Here is a 25,018-nt window from a genome sequence, read left to right on the forward strand (position 1 = left end):
CTCCAGCATGATGCCACCACCAAACACATCTTCCCTTCATCCCCCTTATCGGCATTCTATAGGGATCGCTCCCTCCGGGACACCCTGGTCCACTCCTCCATCACCCCCTACTCCTCAACCCCCTCCTATGGCACCACCCCATGCCCACGCAAAAGATGCAACACCTGCCCCTTCACTTCCTCTCTCCTCACCGTCCAAGGACCCAAACACTCCTTTCAAGTGAAGCAGCATTTCACTTGCATTTCCCACAACTTAGTCTACTGCATTCATTGCTCCCAATGTGGTCTCCTCTACATTGGAGAGACCAAACGTAAACTGGGCGACCGCTTTGCAGAACACCTGCGGTCTGTCCGCAAGAATGACCCAAACCTCCCTGTCGCTTGCCATTTTAACACTCCACCCTGCTATCTTGCCCACATGTCTGTCCTTGGCTTGCTGCATTGTTCCAGTGAAGCCCAACGCAAACTGGAGGAACAACACCTCATCTTCCGACTAGGCACTTTACAGCCTTCTGGACTGAATATTGAATTCAACAACTTTAGGTCGTGAGCTCCCTCCCCCATCCCCACCCCCTTTCTGTTTCCCCCTTCCTTTTTTTTCCAATAAATTATAAAGATTTTCCTTTTCCCACCTATTTCCATGATATAAAAAAAATAAATAAAAAAAAAACACCCCCACTAGAGCTATACCTTGAGTGCCCTACCATCCATTCTTAATTAGCACATTCGTTTAGATAATATCACCAACTTTAACTTTAACACCTATGTGTTCTATTGTACTATTGTCGTTGACATCTTTTGATGATCTGCTTCTATCACTGCTTGTTTGTCCCTACAACCACAACCCCCCCCCCACCTCTCTCTCTCTCTCTCTCTCTCTCTCTCTCTATCTCTCCGCCCCCCACACACACACCTTAAACCAGCTTACATTTCAACTCTTTCTTGGACTCAAACTCAAGTTCTGTCGAAGGGTCATGAGGACTCGAAACGTCAACTCTTTTCTTCTCCGCCGATGCTGCCAGACCTGCTGAGTTTTTCCAAGTAATTCTGTTTCTGCCCTGTTAAAGTCTTGTCTCATCTTCCCCTCCCCTTCTTTTCTGCTGGGTGCTGCCTGTCAGAACCCTTCCTCCCTATACAGAGCTATACCAGTCAGCCCTTGCCTTCCACTCAGAGCTATCTATCATATTCTTTTGTCTCCTCCTCCCACCCAGAGCTGAGCTACTTACATCAGTTTCTTTTTTGTAGAAGAGCTTTTACTTTAAATAGACAGTTCCTGATCTTAACTATTGGTACACAGGCAAAATTCAGTCAAAATGTTTTGTTATCAAAAATGTTCACTACAGTTCAACATAATTTTTCTGCTAACTACATCAGGTAAGGAAATTTAAACTTAAGTACATTTTAACTTAACGTATTAAATTCTTTGGGTTAATTTTAACTTTCACAAAGTATAGAAAAGGTGATATTAGTACAGTTGACCATTTTACAACCATACAATTTTCCTTCCCATTTAACTTGATGGGCAGCCGCTGTGATATCCACTGCTTTATGCAATCTTCAAAAGTTTACATTACCCCTATACATTTAATTTCCAAAGGAAATTTGGAAACAGAGGTTATTTAATGAATTGCAAATTGGGCAGGAAGATTTTCTATTGCATTAGCTGTTGTTACAAATATTGATTACATTTACTCAAACATTTCTCTTGTATCTTATGCTGTTGTTTCTGTTTTATGAAATTACACCCTTAAGTGTGCACTTAATTTACCTTCCAAAGCTAAAAGCGCACAATATTCGTATATCTGTTAACCATGCAATTAATTCGCTGTTCCTAATATAAAATCTTTCGTATTCAATATTTAATTTAAAAGTTTGGTTAAGTTACTCCTAAGAGATTATTATAATTCAAATTTGTACTTCTGAACATTAATAACTAAAACATCACTGAATCAGGATTGCCAACTTACACTGTTTAAAGGCATTTATTTCTAGATATTTATATTGAAATTTAAATTTACATTTTCAATGGTAATTTTGTAAATTACACTTATACATTCCTTGAAAACGAAGGAAAATAAGTCTTTTCAAGTTCAGGTTTCTCAAGATAACACTGATGAGATTAACATTTGGAACCAAGTCAATCCACTATGGCAGGTTTAATAATGTGATATACTGTAAGCATATTTGTGGCAATTCTAGCTACTGTGGATAATTTATCCTAAAGGGGTGGAACTGTTAGTGGGGCCTGGGAGTTTTCTCAATCAGTTCCAGATACCATTTAAGCTAACGTCTTTAGTCCTGGCTGGACAAGCAGTGGGAACTTACCGGTACTCGCAGCTGTCAGACTGTGGGATGTAGTTAATTGAACTCCAGGAGGAATCCTGCACACATTTGGAGTTCTCTAAGCATTGCACCTGTCAACCTGTATCAAAGCCCTTTGGACCGGTTACTTTTTCGATGTCCTTCATGTGGAAGAGTCTGTACCCTATATCAGGCTAACAGAAACTCCACTCTGGTGGATTTCTCAGTAGTTTGGATTGATGATGGGTTTTCTTGCATGTCAGAGATCAGTTGACCATATTAATATATTTAAACAGTTTTATTCTTTAATCTACAGGTCCGTTTCTTACAGAAAGTTGTGACACTGGAGAGAATGTTTATGGTGAACTTGGGAAGTCAGTGTTTTTAGATGTTCAGGATCAAAACTCTCATGATTACCATGAGATTAAGTGGAAGAAAGGAGACAAAGTAGTTGCACGATACAAAAATAATCTGTCTAAGGCTTATGGTGGTAATGAAAATAGATTAGAAGTTTCTCCAAATGGGACTTTGACATTTAAAATCGGGAAAAAAACTGATGAAGGAAAATATCAGTTTGAAATATATAACAAAGATGGAATACTGCTATCTACTGAAGGATTTAAATTGCATTTACTTGGTGAGTTTATTTCATTTAAACCTTTCTTTGTTAGAGTTCAGCCCAAAGCCTCAGGCAAAATTCACTGGGTAAAAGTAGGGGATTCCAAATCCCTTGGGGTAAAGAATCTATTTCAATTAATTAGGGCGTTGTGAATTTGGGGAAATATTCTCCGAGTCATGATTAGCCATGCAGTACAGAAACTCCAAATCCCTTTGAATCTTGAAGCAGCACCCACAACGTCAACCTGTCAACATGAATTTACACACAATGTACATGATGTTAATACATTGTATTATGTGAAAAGTTCTATTTATATGCATGATAGTGGGGATCTGGTACTTCAAGATTTGTAGGTGGGTGGGGGATAATGGCATTGACACCATTTGAACCACGTCAATGGGGTTGCAATTCGATCTAAGTAAATATGATGCAGTTTAGATGCTTGTATTGTACTGGTGCGGAGTTTAGTGCTATTCTCCTGGAACTGGTACTGCTCTGGTAGAAATCTGAAATTGGCATTGATACAGATATGAGTTTGGTACTGCTATCAGTTGTGTATTGGTGCTAGACTGGTAATGTAACTGTCATGGAACTGTTCTGATGTCAGTCTGGTGCAGGCACACGGGTACCGGTGCATATAGTCCCTCTGTACTGGACTTGCACTTAGATGCTTTTGTTATATTAGATGGTGATGCCTTGGAGCTGGAGCATTCCAGTTCTGTATTACAGGCAAAGTTTATATTTTGAACCATCTATTCTGCATGCTGGCTATCTTAAAAAAGAGTCTACGCAGATCCTTGTGATGTTCATCATGTCGTTACACAACATTGAATCCTAAACCAGCAGATTTGAGATGGTTTCGAGGTAAACAAGAGCCAAAATTTAAGGAACACTTTTTTGAATGGGTTTGCACCGAATTGCAAGTAGTTCCGAGTACTTACTATAAACCAGGAGCAAAATTTAAGGCTGCTTTGAGCCACAATGTATAATATACTGGTAACTGGAATATCAGATGCTATATCATATTTATACTCTTAATCTTAATCCACACTTTGTTCTGTTCTACATTATGTTCGCTGAATATCTAAGTTCTTTACTGGAATATTTTAGTGAATTCTATCAAGCCATTTCTTTCTATTCATTGTGTGGTTGAACAGTACTTTTTAACTAATTGAAAAAGTTAAATTTGGATTATTTTTTACTACTTCCAAGAACTATACTTGATCAGTTGGCTTAGATGTACAATAATGAAGAAAATAAGATGTTCAGAATTTTAAGGTAAATAGGTCTTTTCTGATAGCAATTCTAGGGTGGTCAATATGATTAATAGCTTGGCTTTCATTATTTTTATCTTAATTTATTTTATGTCACTGGGTTTTCTTCCGGAATCTTTTTACCTCAAAAAGTTCCCCACACATCCTGGTGCCAGCTTCTTTTTGGTCAAATTTCATGTCACTGTGCAAATTTGTCAGCCAAGATCTATGAATCAAAATTAGGAGGAATTTTTCATGATCCCTGCCACAAGTGGTAACCTAGAGACTGCAGGCGGTTTATCAGGAAGCCACAGGTGCACTACACTTTTCTGTACATTGATTTCAAGTGCACATAGTAAACTCTAGCGCTAGTAGAAAACATGCTGCAAGTGTGAAGTAAAAACAGAAAATGCAAGAATTGAACAACTTTCAAACTAAAGCCTGTCTCATGTTCTGGTGAATGATTAGGTCCGAACTAAAGCCCATCATTCTCTTTTTTGGGATGTCAAACAGAACTACTTTGTATTTTCAATTTGTTTAGTTTTTGCAAAGTCTAAAGCTGTAGTTTATATACAATATGGACTTTTAAATTTCCCCTGTATATCCTTCAAATGTTAACATGTAGATCACAGGGAATGCATGCTGCAGACTTACATTTGTGACCAAAAATCTGCAATACTGATGGGAAGCAGTTGACAAAGAATCTAGCTGGATCAGAGAGTTCTGCTCATGTTAGCTGGAATCACAAAGCTAAAGTACTTGATCATGATAAATAAACATCAGAAGCCTAAAAGTAAATTATTTCCTTAAATTCACTTTCTGTTATTTGCACCATGTAATATATTCCTTCAAAATATGGTGAAGTTTAGCTTATTTCCAGTTTCACTGTTTGAATTGGTCACTGAGCATCAAACTTCACTTGTTCAGTTGCTCTTATCAACTTTATTTATTGATTTAACAGATCATTGATGGTGGAGTGTAAAATTTGGAATTCTATCAGTAAGACTAACTGAAGTGCAGAGCTCCTTTTTAAGTTCACCTCCAGCTGTAATATTTACACAGTGATACTTTGACATTTTGTTGAAGATTATTTTGTGCCTCGTACCAAGTATCGTTGACCTATTACCCTTGTGTTCACTAGCCTGCATTGGTTCCTGGTCTGAGAATATCTTGATTTTAAAATTCTCATTCTTGTTTTCAAATCCCCTGAAGGCCTCAACCTCCATACCTCTATAATAACATCTATCCCTACAACCCTCCTTCCGTGCTGTAATGATTCCATTCTATGAACCCTCTGAAATCTTTACAATCCTACAATTCTAGTCTCTTGCACATTCCCAATTTTAATCGTTCGACTATTGATGAGGCCCAACACCCTGGGCTTCTACCTCTAACCCTCTCCCAACTCTCTATCTCCCTCTTGTCCCTTAAAATGCTCCTCAAAACCTATCTTTGACCAAGATTTGGTCATTTATCTTAATATCTCCTTATGTGGCTCAATGTCTATTTTGTTTGGTAATGCTCCTGTGACATGCATTGAGATTTTACTGCATTAAAGGTGCTATAAAAATAATTGTTAGCATTGTTCTTGTTGTAGATTATTTGTTTATTATGTAAACTATCTTTCTCTTTCAGTGAGTGTCTCAAAGCCAGTCTTGAACTTGAGGTGTATTTCTTCAAAATGGGTCAATATAACCTGTAAAGTGGAGAATGGAACGAGTTTCACTTTGAAATTATCTGGTGACTCACTAAATGAAACAGGCACTGACAGATACTTAAACAAGATGCAACACTTGGAAAAGACTGGAAGTATGCAATATATCTGTGTTGCTAGCAATAAGATTAGTAAAACCGAAGACTCAGGAGTGATTGACTGTTCAGGTAAATGCAGATTAATATTTTATAGTGACAGCTAGTTGGTTCTTGCACTAGTCTTTACAAATATTGTCTGATAATGAGAAATAGATAGAACTGGTTCCTATGCATTCAACTTCACTTGATATACAGGATTGTGTTAACCTGGGGAAAAATTTCCCCCACTGGGTTGGGGGGGGGAAGTGCGGGGGGAAGCATAGACGGGCGCTCACCATCACCTTCTCAAGGGCAATTAGGGATGGGCAGTAAATATTGATCTTTCCAACATCCTGTAAATTAATTAAACAATTGGAAATGGAAATGAAGTAGTTTCCATAAAGGGAAGCTGACTTCAAGACTGAAATATCAACCAAAATTCCATTTGACATCCTTGGTCAAGTAACATATTGTCAATAAAGAAATGCAGTTCATAATTTTCACACTGGAGTTTAGATATAATCACTTTGTAAATGTCCTTTGCAGCTTTCAATTTGCATTGATTTGATACCAAAATTCAAAGTATGACTTTGTAAATTGATCTTACTTTCTTGGTCTGTTTCTCCTTACTTTATACTACACCACTCACCATCCTTTCCTGATGGAGAGAGCAGGCTCCATTCCTCTGATGAACAATGGGCATATATGTAGATTCTATCATCACTCATTGAGGTCAATTTTGACTTTGGGTGGTTAGCGAACCAGCCTGCCATAATTGAGGCCAGCAGGTTTGGTGAGTTGGGGTATGGGGAGGTAGGGAATGATTCCAGGGTAGGCCGAGAATGAGCCTGCTGCAGTTTTGTGGATCCAGGAGGAGAACCTGTGCTCTTCTGGATCTACACACAAAAAAAATGCTCATGAGTGTCAGCATCCAGGCACATCACACAAAATTGACATTTTTAGGATCCTGATTTGCATGGGAAACTGGCCTACTAGTTGTTTCAGGCAGGCATGCTAGATGCCCAGCAGTAAGCCTTTGACAAAGTTATATCAGGCTTATTATTGGGGTTAACAGGAAGTTGACTTAGGCCTCTACTGCTGTTAACACTGATCGTCCCATGTCAAAATGGGCCCACTGGCATTAGATACTGGAATAAGAACATGCCACTCATACATTTTTAATGTTGATTATAACAATGAATATTGCTATCTTAATATATTATCTGAAAAAAAATGCTTAATATCATTTCATATCTTAATCTTAATTACAATACTGGTATTCCTGTCATAAAATATTTATTGTTAAATTTTTACTGTGTGGCTTTGCAGACATTATTTATGCTTTCATTCGTTCCTTTTTTATTTACAGAAACTCAAATCATGAGTTTTAATGAAATTATGATACTAGCAGGAGCAGCAGGACTGGTAACCATCTTAATAATCCTAGTGGTTTATTGCATTCGAAAATGTCATGGACAGAAAAGGGGAGATGGTAAGTAATAGTATGGCTCTGTGAACTGAAGACATATAAATTGCCAAGAAAACTGTCAAATATTGATTAATCTCTTCAAAAAATTGCTACAGTTCCAAAAAAAGCTGACAATTCACAAAATGGCCCTGAATATAACACCTCACCATACAGGAAATGGATTAACATGGGCCTATAGTTAAGCTATAAGCAGGCAAGTATTGTATATTCTGTCACACTCTGTACTCGAGCATGTTAAATGGTGGAGAAGCTTTAAGAAGTCAGGCAGTGAGCCACTCATCTAAGAACTCCCAGACACTACCTTACCCTTAAAAAATTTGCACAACAGGGCCCTGGTGCTGTGATGGACTGTCATCCATTAATCCCCACCGATTTCCTCCTATATGTCAAGTATTATTAAATAAACCCATGTTGAGTCAAATATCTAGTTGAATACTGTCTTGATGTTTACGGCAGTGAGCTAGTCACATTTATTGCCAATGAAATGAATAACTTGGCTGCTCCTTCCAATGACTGCAGCAATGTCCTGAATTAATCTTGGATTTCTATGCGTAAAGCTGGTTTTTAACATTTTATATGTAATGAGAGAAGCTAATACTAAGCTAAATTACAGCTGGACATGCTAATCAGACCTCTGGAATTCTGTCCATGTTTGGACCAAGGCTATAATAAGCTCAGGAGTCAAGTGGTCCAGACAGAACTCAAACTGAGCATCAGTCAGTAATCAGGTTATTGCTGAGTAACTGCCGCTTAATAGCACTGTCAATGACACCCACCATCGTTTTGCTGCTGATTGAGGGTAGCCTGATGACGCAGTAATTGGCTGGATTGGATATGTCCTGTTTTTTGTGGACAGGACATAACTGGGTAATTTTCTACATTGTCAGGTAAATGCCAGTGTTGTAACTGCTTTGGAATATCTTGGCTAGGGGCATGGCTAGTTCTGGTGCAGTAGTCTTCAGTTCTACAGCCGAGGTATTGTCAAGGTTCATAGCCTTTGCTGTGTCTTCAGCCATTTCTTGATATCACATGGAGTGGATAAAATTGGTTGAACACTCATATCTGTGATACAGGGGACCTCAGGAGGAGACCAAGATGGATCATCCATTCAGTACTTCTGGTTGAAGATGGTCGCAAATGTTTAAGCTTTGTCTTTTTCACTGATGTGCTGCTCTCCCTCATCATTGAGGATGGGGATGTTTATGGAGCCTCCTTCAGTTAATTGTTTATTTGTCCACCACTATTCACAACTGGACGTGGCAGAAATGCAGAGTTTTCATCTGATCTTTTGTTTGTGGGATTTCTTCTGTTAATCGCATGTTACTTCCAGGCTTCCTCATGCATGCATTCCTGTTTTGTAGTTTCACAGGTTGGCACCTCATTTTTAGATATGCCTGGCACTGTTCCTGGCATGCTTCCTGTACTCATCATCGGGTTTGATACCCTGGTTTAATGATAATAGTAGAGTGAGGGCCATGAGGTTACAAATTGTGGTTGAGTACAATTCTGCTGCTACTGATGGCCCACAGTGCCTCCTGGATGACCAGTTTTGAGCTGCTAGACGTGTTCTGAATTTGTATCTCATTTAGTGCCTCACAGTATGATGGAGGGTATCGTCAGTGCCAAAATGGAATTTCGCCTCCACAAGGGCTGTGTGGTGGTCACTCCTACCAATACTCTCATGAACAGATGCATCTGCGACAGGTAGATTGGTCAGGGCAAGGCAAAGTAGGTTTCTGCCCCATGTTGGTTTTCTCAACACCTGCTGCAGGCTCAGCCTGTAACACGTATCCTTTAGGATTTGGTCAGCTCGGTCAGTAATGGTGCCGCTGAGCCACTCTTGAGAGGATTCTTTCCTCCTCGGGCAGGCTCAGCAGGGGCAGGCCAGGGGCGATCGGGAAGCCGACCGCAGCCCGCGACCAGGGCTGGACCAATTAAGGCCCGCCCAGCATTAAACATGTATGGCAGCGCTCAGCGCTGCAAGTGTTGGGGGGTGGGGGGGATGGGCAGGGAGGAGGGTGAGTGCAAGTTCACGCATGCGCACAAGTGCTGCGCACTGGAAAAGCTCCCTGAGGCACAGAGCTGCCTCAGGGAGGTGAACAGTTTAAAACATTAAAAATAATGATTTTAAAAATGGTACAAAACATGTCCCCTCATGAGCAGGGATATGCTATTAATGAAATGTTAAAATTTTATTTTATTTTTATTTGCTGTTGGAAACATCATCCTGCCCATGGATGAGGCTTCCTAAAAAATGCAAAGGCCGCTTGGCCTTTTCGGCTACCCGCCAATATTTCTTTCAATTATAACTTTAATGGCCTTAATAGGCCTTTTAATTGTCAGCGGCACACTGCTGACTGCGGCATGCGCCCATCTACTGAAATATCACGTGAGTGGGCAATGACATCGTGACACTCGCCGACGACAGCAGGCGTTGTTTTGTGCTCAGTCGGGCTGGGTGCACACCACCCGATAAGCGTTATATCCTTGCCTTGATGATGGACATTGAAGGCCCTCACCAAGAATAGATTCTGTGTCCTTGCCACCCACAGAGCTTCCTCCAAGTGATGTTCAACATGGAGAGCACTGATTCATCAGCTGAGGGAGAGGGGGGTATGTCATAATCAGCAGGAGGTTTCCTTGTCCATGTTTGACCTGATGCCATGAGCCTTCATGGGGCCCAGAGTCAATGTTGAGGACTCCCAGGGCAACTCCCTCCCGACTGTATACCACTGTGCCGCCAAATCTGCTGGGCTTGCCCTGTCGGTGGGAAAGGACATTGCCAGGTATGGGGATGGAGGAGTCTGAGATGTGGGCTGTATACTATGATTGTGTGGGTATGACTATGTCAAGCTCTCCCAATTTGGGTACAAGTCTCCAGTTATTAGTGATGGGGACTTTGCAGGGCCAACTGGGTAGGATGTGCCTTTATCACTTCCATGTGTCTAGGTCGTGCCAGGTGGTCCATTTGCTTTTGTTCTTTTTTGAGTTTTCTGTAGTGGTTTAATATAACTGGATTACTTACTAGGCCATTTCCAAGGGTATTTAAGAGTCAATTACATTGCGTGGGTCCAGAGCCACATGTAGGCCAGACCAGATGGGGATGGCAGATTTCCTTCCCTAAAGGGCATGAGCGAACCTAATAGGTTTTTACAGCAATCCCCTAGTTTCATGGTTCTGTTGCCAGTCTTTTTATTCACGTGTTCCCAAATTGTGCCCAGATCCAATCTCTATCACAAAGATCACCCATTTCCACCTCCTTAACCACATCTGTTTTGAGCTCTGCTTCAGCCTTTGTCACCTCCACGCTCAATTATTCCAATGGTCTGCTGGCTGATCTTCCATCCTCCGCCTTACTAAATCTCAACTGATTCAAAACTGCTGCCCACATCCATAGGCAATCCTGATGTGTATTTGGGTTTGGATTAAAACCTACATTCAGAGCTGATAATGAATGTCTTTGTGAGCCTGTACCAAGGTCTGGGGATATGCCAGTGCTTAAGAGTCGGACTGATTACTGACTCACTTTTAAACATAAAAGACTCTCAAAGAGAACAGTGAAAACTGATTGCAATAACAGATATTTATCTTGTCCACTTTCTTAATTCAAGGATTCATGGTATCTTTTGCCTGCATTTACCATATTCTTTTCTGCCTTTTTATTATCAAGATCAAGCACAAGCAATAAAAACAGCAATATATTGAGAAAGAGGACAAGTACATTATTTATAACTGTTACAGACCCAGCCACTGTGCTATAGTGTTGACCACTCATCTCACCCATGCTGAACATCATTTTATTCATCATCCTAACCAGGGACCACTCTGTAGACATCCATGCACAGGACATCCAAAATAGGCAGATATATGAACCTGCAGTTAATTACAATTAGAATTAAAAGTGATAATAAATGAAGAGTGTGGATGTATGTGTCTGTTAAGGTATGAAGGAGAAAAATGAAATCATCAGAGAATGCATCACTAAACCACAGGCAAGCAAGAAAGAAATATTGAGGGGACTCATCAGTAACAATACTTTGGAACGGTTGGGTACAAACAAGTGGCTTGCTAGATTATTTCAGATGGCATTTAAGAGTTAAACACCTTGCCGTGGGTCTGATTGCACAATGTTCAGAACCATTGCTGATTTCTCAGTTACTGAAGCAATCCATGCCCATATATGCAGGAAGATCTGGACAACATTCAGGCTTGGGCTGATAAGTGGCAAGTAACATTCGTGACACACAAGTGCCAGGCAATGACTATCTCCAACAAGAGAGAGTCCAACCATCTCCCCTTGACATTCAGTGGCATTATCGTCGTTGAATCCTCTACTATCAACATCCTGGGAGTTACCTAACTATCTAGTCCACCAGGTAGCAAGCACAGGTAATTCCTTTTAAACTAGAGGGTTGCTGGCTCAGTCATTCAGTTGCCAAAATGTTATATAAAAAATACATATGCCAAAAATATATAAAGCAGGAAGGTTCCAAGTTTGAGTCCCAGTCTGTGTTGTGTTAGACCATCTGTTTCTGGATTAGGGAATGGAAAATCAGCTAGAGTTTCTCTTTTTTATATTCTTTCATGGGATGTGGGCATCGCTGGCAAGGCCAGCATTTGTTGCCCATCCCTAATTGCCCTTGAACTGGGTAGCTTGCTCAGCTATTTCAGAGGATAGTTAAGGGTCAACCAGATTGTATTTGGTCTGGAGTCACATGTAGGACAGACCAGGTAAGGACGACAGATTTCCTTCCCTAAAGAACACTAGTGATCCAGATAGGTTTTTACAACAATCAATGATAGTTGTCATGGTTAGGATTACTAGCTTTATATTCCAGATTTTATTAATTGAATTTAAATTCCACCAAATTTCAGGAGCATTACTAGTCCAGTTTCATCACCACTACACCACCATCTAACCCTGAGATCTGTTCTGTTCTTGATTATAATCTAACAAGTCTTGTTGGAAGCTTTGTGGTTGCTAAGTGAGAAAAGGTTTGACGTGGCTGTAAGAAGAGAATGTTTTAATTAAAAACAAAAATAAAAATACCTGGAAAAACTCAGCAGGTTTGACAGCATCTGCGGAGAGGGACACAGTTAATGTTTCGAGTCCATAAGACTCTTCAACAGAACTAAGGAAAAATAGAAAAGAGGTGAAATATAAGCTGCTTTAAGGGGGATGGGACAAGTAGAGCTGGATAGAGGACCAGTGATAGGTGGAGATAGACAAAAGATGTCATAGACAAAAGGACAAAGAGATGTTGAAGGTGGTGATATTATCTAGGGAATGTGCTAATAGGTGACATTAAGGGTAGAAAGCAGGAAAAGCAAGGTACAGATAGCCCTAGTTGGGGTGGGGTGGGGAAGGGATCGAAATAGGCTAAAATGTAGAGTTAAAACAATAGATGGAAATACATTTAAAAATAATGGAAATAGGTGGGAAAAGAAAAATCTATATAAATTGTTGGAAAAAAGGGGGATCAGAAAGGGGGTGGGGATGGAGGAGAGAGTTCATGATCTAAAACTGATTAACTCAATGTTCAGTCCGGAAGGCTGTAAAGTGCCTAATTGGAAGATGACGTACTGTTCCTCCAGTTTGCGTTGAGTTTCACTGGAACATTGCAGCAGGCCAAGGATGGACATGTGGGCATGAGATCAGGATGGAGTGTTGAAATGGCAAGTGACAGGAAGGTCTGGGTCATGCTTGCGGACAGACCAAAGGTGTTCTGCAAAGCGGTCACCCAGTCTGCGTTTGGTCTCTCCAATGTAGAGGAAACCGCATTGGGAGCAGTGAATGCAGTAGACTAAATTGATGGAAGTGCAAGTGAAATGCTGCTTCACTTGAAAGGAATGTTTGGGCCCTTGGACGATGAGAAGAGGGGAAGTAAAGGGGCAGGTGTTGCACCTTCTGCGGTTGCATGGGAAGGTGCTGTGGGAGGGGGTTGAGGTGTAGGGGATGATGGAGGAGTGGACCAGGGTGTCCCGGAGGGAACAATTCCTGCGGAATGCCACCGGGGGGGTGAAGGGAAGATGTGTTTGGTGGTGGCATCATGCTGGAGTTGGCAGAAATGGTGGAGGATGATCCTTTGAATGCAGGGGCTAGTAGGGTGATAAGTGGTTCTTGGAGGGAGAGCAACGTGTGGGGGTGGATGCGCTGGAGATGGGCCAGAAACGGTTGAGGGCCCTGTCAACCACTGTGGGTGGAAAACCTCGGTTAAGGAAGAAGGAAGACATGTCAGAGGAACTGTTTTTGAATGTGAAATCATCAGAACAGATGCGACGGAGGCGAAGGAACTGAGAGAATGGGATGGAGCCCTTATAGGAAGCGGGGTGTGAGGAGCTGTAGTCGAGGTAGCTGTGGGAGTTGGTGGGCTTATAATGAATATTGCTGGACAGTCTATCACCAGAGATTGAGAAAGAGAGGTCAAGGAAGGGAAGGGAAGTGTCAGAGATTAACAATGTGAAAATGATGGAGGGGTGGAAATTGGAAGCAAAATTAATAAATTTTTCCAGGTCCAGATGAGAGCATGAAACAGCACTGAAGCAATCATCGATGTACCGGAGAAAGAGTTGTGGGAGGGAGCCGGAGTATGACTGGAACAAGGAATGTTCCACATACCCCATTAAGAGACAGGCATAACTGGGACCCATGTGGGTTGTAATTAAAATATGTTAAGAAAATGTGAAAATATTAATAGGCATTTCTATAGGCAGAAAAGGAGCATGAGGATGGTGAATCAGCTGCACACTAGCTCGGATTCAGACTTGATCTCTCAGGTCTGCTGAAACTCCCCAGTGGCCCCTATTGACAGGCAGATCATTATGATTGTGCAGAGAGAGAGATTCATTACAGTGTGCTTGTGGGGAGCAAGGGACTCATTGCAGTGCCTTAGTTTATTCACTCATGGGATGTGGGCATTTCTGGCTAGGCCAGCAGTTATTGCTCATCCCCAATTGCCCTTGAGAATGTTGTGCTGAGTGCAAAATGATGTGCGATGATATCAGGCGAGCATCCCGACGTCATCGCGCACTCGCGTGATATTTCAGTCGGCGGGCACGCGCCAGATTTTGCAATGCGCCCGCCAACAATTAATAGGCCTATTAAGGCCATTAAAGAGGTAATTAAAAGAAATTTTTCGCTATCTGTCCAACCTTACGGTGGGCAAGCATGCATAAAGGCCAAGTGGCCTTTGCAATTTTTAGGAAACCGCATCCACGGGCGGGATGAGGTTTCCAACAGCAAATAAAATAAAAACTTTAAAATTTAATTAATTACATGTCCCTGCTCATGTAACAGCGTCACATGAGGGGACATGCTTTATATCATTTAGAAACATTTATCTTTTTTGAAAAGTGTTCATCCACCTTAGGCAGATCTGTGCCTCAGGGAGATATTCAAGCGGGCAATCATGCACATGCGCAAAGTTCGCACTCACCCTCCTCGCACCCCCGTACGCTCACGTTTCATGCTAGGCAGGCCTTAATTAGCCCGCCAGCATGATATCGTGGTCCAGCCCCGAGTGCAGGTGGCCGGCAGCTTCCTTAACGCCCCCGCAGAGTCTGGCTGACAAGGGAAAAATCCTCCCCAGTGTCTGTGGTGTGACAGTGAGGAGTTGATTACAGTGTGTGTGATGGAGAGGGGTTGATTACAGTATGTGTGAGGGAGATCGGGTTGATTACAGTGCATATGAGGGAGAGGGGTTGATTACTGTGTGTGTGATAGAGATCGGGTTGATTAAAGTATATATGAGGGAGAGGGGTTGATTACAGTGTGTGTGATGGAGAGTGGTTGATTATAGCGTGTGTGAGAGAGAGAGGCTGATTACAGTGTGTGATGGAGATTGGGCTGATTACAGTGTGTGTGAGGGAGAAGGGCTGATTACAGTGTGTGAGGGAGAAGGGCTGATTACAGTGTGTGTGAGGGAGAAGGGCTGATGACAGTGTGTGAGGGAGAAGTGCTGATTACAGTGTGTGATGGAGAGGGGCTGTTTACAGTGTGTGTGAGGGAGAGGGGTTGATTACAGTGTGTGAGGGAAAAGTGCTGATTACAGCGTGTGTGAGGGAGAAAGGCTGATTACAGTGTGTGATGGAGAGGGACTGATTACAGTCTGTGTGAGGGAGAGGGGCTGATTACAATGTGTGTGAGGGAGAAGGGCTGATTACAGTGTGTGATGGAGAGGAGCTGATTACAGTGTTTGTGATGGAGAGGGGCTGATTACAGTGTGTGAGGGAGTGGGTCTGTTTACAGTGTGTGATGGAGAGGGGCTGATTACAGTGTGTGAGGGAGAGGGGCTGATTACAGCGTGTGAGGGAGAGGGGCTGATTACAGTGTGTGATGGAAAGGGGTTGATTACGGTGTGTGAGGGAGAGGGGCTGATTACAGTGTGTGAGGGAGAGGGGCTGATTACAGTGTGTGAGGGAGAGGGGCTGATTACAGTGTGTGATGGAGAGGGGTTGATTACGGTGTGTGAGGGAGAGGGGCTGATTACAGTGTGTGAGGGAGAGGGGCTGATTACAGTGTGTGATGGAGAGGGGCTGATTACAGTGTGTAAGGGAGAGGGGCTGATTACAGTGTGTGAGGGAGAGGGGCTGATTACAGTGTGTGAGGGAGAGGAGCTGATTACAGTGTGTGATGGAGAGGGGTTGATTACGGTGTTTGAGGGAGAGGGGCTGATTACAATGTGTGTGAGGGAGAAGGGCTGATTACAGTGTGTGATGGAGAGGAGCTGATTACAGTGTTTGTGATGGAGAGGGGCTGATTACAGTGTGCGAGGGAGAGGGTCTGTTTACAGTGTGTGATGGAGAGGGGCTGATTACAGTGTGTGAGGGAGAGGGGCTGATTACAGTGTGTGAGGGAGAGGGGCTGATTACAGTGTGTGATGGAGAGGGGCTGATTACAGTGTGTGATGGAGAGGGGCTGATTACAGTGTGTGAGGGAGAGGAGCTGATTACATTGTGTGATGGAGAGGAGCTGATTACAGTGTGTGAGGGAGAGGGGCTGATTACAGTGTGTGTGAGGGAGTGGAACTGATTACAGTGTGTGAGGGAGAGGAGCTGATTACAAAGTGTGATGGAGAGGGGCTGATTACAGTGTGTGAGGGAGAGGGGCTGATTACAGTGTGTGATGGAGAGGAGCTGATTACATTGTGTGAGGGAGAGGAGCTGATTACAGTGTGTGAGGGAGAGGGGCTGATTACAGTGTGTGTGAGGGAGTGGAACTGATTACAGTGTGTGAGGGAGAGGGGCGGTTTACAGTGTGTGATGGAGAGGGGCTGATTACAGTGTGTGAGGGAGAGGAGCTGATTACAGTGTGTGATAGAGAGGGGCTGATTACAGTGTGTGAGGGAGAGGGGCTGATTACAGTGTGTGATGGAGAGGGGCTGATTACAGTGTGTGAGGAAGAGGGGCTGATTACAGTGTGTGATGGAGAGGGGCTGATTACAGTGTGTGATGGAGAGGGGCTGATTACAATGTGTGATGGAGAGGGGCTGATTACAGTGTGTGATGGAGAGGAGCTGATTACAGTATGTGATGGAGAGGAGCTGATTACAGTGTGTGAGAGAGAGGGGCTGCTTACAGTGTGTGATGGAGAGGGGCTGATTACAGTGTGTGAGGGAGAGGAGCTGATTACAGTGTGTGAGGGAGAGGGGCTGATTACAGTGTGTGAGGGAGAGGGGCTGATTACAGTGTGTGATGAAGAGGGGCTGATTACAGTGTGTGATGGAGAGGGGCTGATTACAGTGTGTGAGGGAGAGGAGCTGATTACAGTGTGTGAGGGAGAGGGGCTGATTACAGTGTGTGTGAGGGAGTGGAACTGATTACAGTGTGTGAGGGAGAGGGGCTGTTTACAGTGTGTGATGGAGAGGGGCTGATTACAGTGTGTGAGGGAGAGGAGCTGATTACAGTGTGTGATAGAGAGGGGCTGATTACAGTGTGTGAGGGAGAGGGGCTGATTACAGTGTGTGATGGAGAGGGGCTGATTACAGTGTGTGAGGAAGAGGGGCTGATTACAGTGTGTGATGGAGAAGGGCTGATTACAGTGTGTGATGGAGAGGGGCTGATTACAATGTGTGATGGAGAGGGGCTGATTACAGTGTGTGATGGAGAGGAGCTGATTACAGTATGTGATGGAGAGGAGCTGATTACAGTGTGTGAGAGAGAGGGGCTGATTACAGTGTGTGATGGAGAGGGGCTGATTACAGTGTGTGAGGGAGAGGAGCTGATTACAGTGTGTGAGGGAGAGGGGCTGATTACAGTGTGTGAGGGAGAGGGGCTGATTACAGTGTGTGATGAAGAGGGGCTGATTACAGTGTGTGATGGAGAGGGGCTGATTACAGTGTGTGAGGGAGAGGAGCTGATTACAGTGTGTGAGGGAGAGGGGCTGATTACAGTGTGTGATGGAGAGGGGCTGATTACAGTGTGTGAGGGAGAGGAGCTGATTACAGTGTGTGAGGGAGAGGGGCTGATTACAATGTGTGATGGAGAGGGGCTGATTACAGTGTGTGAGGGAGAGGAGCTGATTACAGTCTGTGTGATGGAGAGGAGCTGATTACAGTGCGTGAGGGAGAAGGGCTGATTACAGTGTGTGAGGGAGAAGTGCTGATTACAGCGTGTGTGAGGGAGAAAGGCTGATTACAGTGTGTGATGGAGAGGGACTGATTACAGTCTGTGTGAGGGAGAGGGACTGATTACAATGTGTGTGAGGGAGAAGGGCTGATTACAGTGTGTGATGGAGAGGAGCTGATTACAGTGTTTGTGATGGAGAGGGGCTGATTACGGTGTGTGAGGGAGAGGGTCTGTTTACAGTGTGTGATGGAGAGGGGCTGATTACAGTGTGTGATGGAGAGGGTCTGTTTACAGTGTGTGAGGGAGAGGGGCTGATTACAGTGTGTGAGGGAGAGGAGCTGATTACAGTGTGTGATGGAGAGGGGCTGATTACAGTGTGTGAGGGAGAGGGTCTGATTACAGTGTGTGAGGGAGAGGGGCTGATTACAGTGTGTGATGGAGAGGGGCTGATTACAGTGTGTGAGGGAGAGGGGCTGATTACAGTGTGTGATGGAGAGGGACTGATTACAGTCTGTGTGAGGGAGAGGGGCTGATTACAGTGTGTGTGAGGGAGTGGAACTGATTACAGTGTGTGAGGGAGAAGGGCTGATTACAGTGTGTGATGGAGAGGGGCTGATTACAGTGTTTGTGATGGAGAGGGGCTGATTACAGTGTGTGAGGGAGAGGGTCTGTTTACAGTGTGTGAGGGAGAGGGGCTGATTACAGTGTGTGATGGAGAGGGGCTGATTACAGTGTGTGATGGAGAGGGGCTGATTACAGTGTGTGAGGGAGAGGAGCTGATTACATTGTGTGATGGAGAGGAGCTGATTACAGTGTGTGAGGGAGAGGGGCTGATTACAGTGTGTGTGAGGGAGTGGAACTGATTACAGTGTGTGAGGGAGAGGGGCTGATTACAAAGTGTGATGGAGAGGGGCTGATTACAGTGTGTGATGGAGAGGAGCTGATTACATTGTGTGAGGGAGAGGAGCTGATTACAGTGTGTGAGGGAGAGGGGCTGATTACAGTGTGTGTGAGGGAGTGGAACTGATTACAGTGTGTGAGGGAGAGGGGCTGTTTACAGTGTGTGATGGAGAGGGGCTGATTACAGTGTGTGAGGGAGAGGAGCTGATTACAGTGTGTGATAGAGAGGGGCTGATTACAGTGTGTGAGGGAGAGGGACTGATTACAGTGTGTGATGGAGAGGGGCTGATTACAGTGTGTGATGGAGAGGAGCTGATTACATTGTGTGAGGGAGAGGAGCTGATTACAGTGTGTGAGGGAGAGGGGCTGATTACAGTGTGTGTGAGGGAGTGGAACTGATTACAGTGTGTGAGGGAGAGGGGCTGTTTACAGTGTGTGATGGAGAGGGGCTGATTACAGTGTGTGAGGGAGAGGAGCTGATTACAGTGTGTGATAGAGAGGGGCTGATTACAGTGTGTGAGGGAGAGGGACTGATTACAGTGTGTGATGGAGAGGGGCTGATTACAGTGTGTGAGGAAGAGGGGCTGATTACAGTGTGTGATGGAGAAGAGCTGATTACAGTGTGTGATGGAGAGGGGCTGATTACAATGTGTGATGGAGAGGGGCTGATTACAGTGTGTGATGGAGAGGAGCTGATTACAGTGTGTGATGGAGAGGAGCTGATTACAGTATGTGAGAGAGAGGGGCTGATTACAGTGTGTGATGGAGAGGGGCTGATTACAGTGTGTGAGGGAGAGGAGCTGATTACAGTGTGTGAGGGAGAGGGGCTGATTACAGTGTGTGAGGGAGAGGGGCTGATTACAGTGTGTGAGGGAGAGGGGCTGATTACAGTGTGTGATGAAGAGGGGCTGATTACAGTGTGTGATGGAGAGGGGCTGATTACAGTGTGTGATGGAGAGGGGCTGATTACAGTGTGTGATGGAGAGGAGCTGATTACAGTGTGTGAGGGAGAGGAGCTGATTACAGTGTGTGATGGAGAGGAGCTGATTACAGTGTGTGAGGGAGAAGGGCTGATTACAGTGTGTGAGGGAGAAGGGCTGATTACAGCGTGTGTGAGGGAGAAAGGCTGATTACAGTGTGTGATGGAGAGGGACTGATTACAGTCTGTGTGAGGGAGAGGGACTGATTACAATGTGTGTGAGGGAGAAGGGCTGATTACAGTGTGTGATGGAGAGGAGCTGATTACAGTGTTTGTGATGGAGAGGGGCTGATTACGGTGTGTGAGGGAGAGGGGCTGATTACAATGTGTGTGAGGGAGAAGGGCTGATTACAGTGTGTGATGGAGAGGAGCTGATTACAGTGTTTGTGATGGAGAGGGGCTGATTACAGTGTGTGAGGGAGAGGGTCTGTTTACAGTGTGTGATGGAGAGGGGCTGATTACAGTGTGTGAGGGAGAGGTGCTGATTACAGTGTTTGTGAGGGAGAGGAGCTGATTACAGTGTGTGATGGAGAGGGGTTGATTACAGTGTGTGAGGGAGAGGGGCTGATTACAGTGTGTGATGGAGAGGGGCTGATTACAGTGTGTGATGGAGAGGGTCTGTTTACAGTGTGTGAGGGAGAGGGGCTGATTACAGTGTGTGAGGGAGAGGAGCTGATTACAGTGTGTGATGGAGAGGGGCTGATTACAGTGTGTGAGGGAGAGGGGTTGATTACAGTGTGTGAGGGAGAGGGGCTGATTGCAGTGTGTGAGGGAGAGGGGCTGATTACAGTGTGTGAGGGAGAGGGGCTGATTACAGTGTGTGATGGAGAGGGGCTGATTACAGTGTGTGATGGAGAGGGGCTGATTACAGTGTGTGAGGGAGAGGGTCTGATTACAGTGTGTGAGGGAGAGGGGCTGATTACAGTGTGTGATGGAGAGGGGCTGATTACAGTGTGTGATGGAGAGGAGCTGATTACAGTGTGTGAGGGAGAGGAGCTGATTACAGTGTGTGAGGGAGAGGAGCTGATTACAGTGTGTGAGGGAGAAGGGCTGATTACAGTGTGTGAGGGAGAGGGGCTGATTACAGTGTGTGAGGGAGAGGAGCTGATTACAGTGTGTGATGGAGAGGGTCTGATTACAATGTGTGATGGAGAGGGGCTGATTACAATGTGTGATGGAGAGGGGCTGATTACAGTGTGTGATGGAGAGGGGCTGATTACAGTGTGTGAGGGAGAGGGGCTGATTACAGTGTGTGATGGAGAGGAGCTGATTACAGTGTGTGAGGGAGAAGGGCTGATTACAGTGTGTGAGGGAGAGGGGCTGATTACTGTGTGAGGGAGAGGGGCTGATTACAGTGTGTGATGGAGAGGGGCTGATTACAGTGTGTGAGGGAGAGGGGCTGATTACAGTGTGTGAGGGAGAGGGGCTGATTACAGTGTGTGATGGAGAGGGGCTGATTACAGTGTGTGAGGGAGAGGGGCTGATTACAGTGTGTGATGGAGAGGGGCTGATTACAGTGTGTGATGGAGAGGGGCTGATTACAGTGTGTGATGGAGAGGGGCTGATTACAGTGTGTGAGGGAGAGGGGCTGATTACAATGTGTGATGGAGAGGGGCTGATTACAGTGTGTGATGGAGAGTGGCTGATTACAGTGTGTGAGGGAGAGGGGCTGATTACAATGTGTGATGGAGAGGGGCTGATTACAGTGTGTGATGGAGAGGGGCTGATTACAATGTGTGTTGGAGAGGGGCTGATTACAGTGTGTGATGGAGAGGGGCTGATTACAATGTGTGATGGAGAGGGGCTGATTACAGTGTGTGAAGGAGAGGGGCTGATTACAATGTGTGATGGAGAGGGGCTGATTACATTGTGTGAGGGAGGAGGGCTGAGTACAATGTTTGTGATGGAGGAGGGCTGAGTACTTTGTGTGAGGGAGAGGAGCTGATTACCGTGTTTTTCTGACGGGGCAGGAGACTGGCTTCACTGCGTCTTCTGTCACTGGGAAATATGAAGGACTTGGCTGAAACCTACATGGTTACATAAAATAACATTTTTACAAAGTACTTTCAAGACATATATATGCATATTTATATGTTGTAAGATCAGCTGTGATCTTATTTGGCAAAATTTTATGGCAGCAGGATATTACGTTCCCGGCAAAGCCAATGGGATTTAGAATGTCTCGCTACCTTTCAGGGCCCCGTCCCCACCAAAATGGGGCCATAAAATTCTGCCATTTAAATGGTGGAGCATGGTCGTGTGGCCATATGTCTAATCTTGACCTCATTCCTTATGTTCCTATGTTCTGACCTGCACAATGTGCTCAAGGCTGAATAGTGTGGATCGAACCATATCACCAGAAAAAGAAGGCCTGGGAGATGTTTGTTGGATGAAAACAAGGAAATTACTGGCACTTCTATACTTCAGCAGATATACACAAAGTCAAACTGACCTAATTTAGTTGATTTGGTTAAAGCCACCGATTGCTACTGATTATTTTGTATTCATTAAGACAATAACAAACTATTGATCCTGCATAAGACTGACTGATTGCTTGTGCTGAGACATTTTGATTCTCTTTGCCCAAGCGCCAATATTTTTTAAATAACATGCCCATCTTACTTTGAACCAAATCACTGAACCAAATCAGTTCAACTCAATTTAAATTGCTTTAGTTCTCAATAACTCACTTCTGTGCTCATTACTACACTTAAGGCATACATGGTGAACTCGGTCTCTCTTTACCCTCAACATTTAAGTGAGTTGAAACAGTTCAGAGTTTTGTCTGCAGCTTTGGAGTGAGGGTGTATCTATTTTTCCAGGAATGCAGAGCTGAAATTTGCTTTAATCTTTTGGCATACAAGTTACTATAACAAGGAGGATGGAGGGTGGGAGTGGGGCCAGGTTATATGGTCTTGCCTGTAAAGTTAAAGAAAAACACTTCTGTTAACCTGGGGAGGGTTATAATGACCATCTAGTGAAAGGATTTTTTATATCCTAATTTTTTTGATTTTCGCTTGCATGAACAAGTGTAACTTTGAAGTAATGATTTTTTTTCTTCTTTCGGTTTAGTGGTGGAGAACACACCCCAAGCTGAGCTGAAAGCCCCCATAAATTCCAGAGAACAGATGAAACAGCCAAGGCAACCAATACCAAGACCTGGACAACACTTTGAAGAATATACTGCACCAAAACTACAATCCCGAAAACCCGAGGAGAGAGGAGAAAGAATGAACAGAGGAGAGAGAGCACAGCAAGGAGAGAGAGAGCACAGAGGAGAGAGAGCACAGAGAGGAGTGAAAGGAGATAGAACACAAAGAGGAGAGAGCGCACAGAGAGGAGAGCGCACACAAAGAGGAGATAGAGTACCGAAAACTGAAAAGAGAGAACTGAGAGTAGACAGAGGGCCTGTACCTCTCCCACCACGAAAAGTCATTGATGCTAACTAACAAAATTACTTTAGGAACATGTTTTTTAGGTGGGAGTGTTTATAAAGAAAAATCATTCCTACAAATAAGAATATTATCTCCTCAAATGCTGTAAGATCATCATTTGTGCTTTTGCTACAGTAATGGGGTTGCAATTTCTACAGGTTGCTTATAAAAATAATTTATTTGCACAACAAGCTAATAATCAATAATTTTACCAATTGATGTAAGATCTTTGTAACTTTATTCATAAATGTTTTTAACAAGAGATATAGATGTATGTAAGATAAGTAGCTGTGTTTTGCTTTTGCTGAAGAGTATTCATTGCAGTCAGAGCTAACAATAATCTGAATATTTGATATTTATTTCATTTTTATGTTTTCTATTGTGGAACAACAATGAGATTAAAATATTTAAATGTCTACCTTGCAATGTTTTTGACAATGAATATGGTAGAAACAGAGATGCTACTGGAGATAAAGGGAGGTAAAATGTCAGACTTAATAGGAATGTTGAGTTCAGCTTATATCAAGCAAAATTTTGTTTCAAACATGTCCTCCTCTCAAATTCAGTAGAGAACTTCAAATTTACCTGAGGGGAGTTAGAGCCTTTTTTTAACTCAGCAATGTGGTGTGGTCTTAATTGTGTTAGAGTATTAAATACAGAAATCAAAACACCATCAGAATATTTGTCCCATCCACTTGAAAAGAGAAGGCTGAGAGGTGACTTAATAGAAGCCTTTAAGACTGGATAAGAAGAATATCTTTCCACTTGTGGGGGAAAATCAAAATGAGGGGCCATAAGATTAATTTAGTCCCCCCAAGAGAAACTGCCATACCTAGAGAATGGTTATAGAATGTGAAACTCGATAATAAGACGAGGAGTTAAGGTTAATGGCAGAGATGTATTTAAGGAGATATTAGATAAATATACAAGGAAGAAAAAAATAAAAGGACGTGCTGACAAGGTTAGGTGAATAAGAGCTGGGGGAGGCTTCTGTGGAGCAAAAGCACCAGCATATACCAGTTGAGATAAATGGTCTTTTACTGTGCTGTAAATTCTATGTAATTATCCTGTTCCATTCCTTTGGAATTAAGGGACATTGTCTTCCTGAACAGATACTTCGGCAGTATTATTTTTTTGTTTAGAAACGATTAAAGCCAGGATAATAAATCTTTTTTGTTGTACTGTTTGTATGCCTGATGCGTTGATGTTCATTAATATGATTTGCACCGTTTAAAAGGTACTATAGAGATTCTCTTGGGTTCAGTGGCACTGCCCTCTCCTTTAAACAGACCCATAGCTCTTATACGGCAGAATTAACTCATACCTAATTATGCTTAGAGGTAAGGGAGTGTAACAATACAACTACTATGTTTGCTGAATTAGACACTTTGCATGTGCCCCCCTGCGCACTTCCTCAGTCTTCCAGTTGAGAGGCTGATTAACACTTTAGCAAGGTGAGGCTAAAAATAGATTTATATGATGCTACTATCTTACAATCAGCAATGAAATAAGAATATAAGAAATAGGAACAGGAGTAGACTAATTGGCCCCTCGAGTCTGCACCACCATTCAATAAGATCATGGCTGATCTTCTTGTGTTTCGACATATTACCAGCTAACACGGATAATCTTTGATTCCATTGCCTAACAAGAACCTATCTACCTCTGCCTTAAAAATATTCAATGG

At 43.6% G+C, this 25,018-nt stretch overlaps 1 protein-coding gene across 1 annotated transcript; it reads left to right on the forward strand.

Annotated features, from left to right (window-relative positions):
• Positions 1-962: 962 nt before the first annotated feature.
• On the forward strand, positions 963-24,517 carry LOC121290730 (T-cell surface antigen CD2-like). The gene is made up of 5 exons (XM_041211573.1): positions 963-1,373; positions 2,617-2,937; positions 5,808-6,053; positions 7,333-7,455; positions 22,970-24,517. The coding sequence occupies exons 1-5, from the start codon at positions 1,313-1,315 to the stop codon at positions 23,344-23,346; spliced, it is 1,128 nt and encodes a 375-aa protein (XP_041067507.1). The 5' UTR covers positions 963-1,312; the 3' UTR covers positions 23,347-24,517.
• The last annotated feature ends 501 nt before the right edge of the window (positions 24,518-25,018 follow it).

Source organism: Carcharodon carcharias, chromosome 18, assembly GCF_017639515.1.
Source record: "Carcharodon carcharias isolate sCarCar2 chromosome 18, sCarCar2.pri, whole genome shotgun sequence".
Lineage (NCBI taxonomy): Eukaryota > Metazoa > Chordata > Chondrichthyes > Lamniformes > Lamnidae > Carcharodon > Carcharodon carcharias.

Excerpts from the sequence above, each read along its gene's own strand:
- LOC121290730 (XM_041211573.1), top strand. The coding sequence starts at position 1,313 with ATGTTTTGTTATCAAAAATGTTCACTACAGTTCAACATAATTTTTCTG. Across the intron at positions 1,374-2,616 it reads TTTTCTGCTAACTACATCAG|GTCCGTTTCTTACAGAAAGT; the intron begins GTAAGGAAATTT and ends TTTAATCTACAG. Across the intron at positions 6,054-7,332 it reads AGGAGTGATTGACTGTTCAG|AAACTCAAATCATGAGTTTT; the intron begins GTAAATGCAGAT and ends TTTTATTTACAG.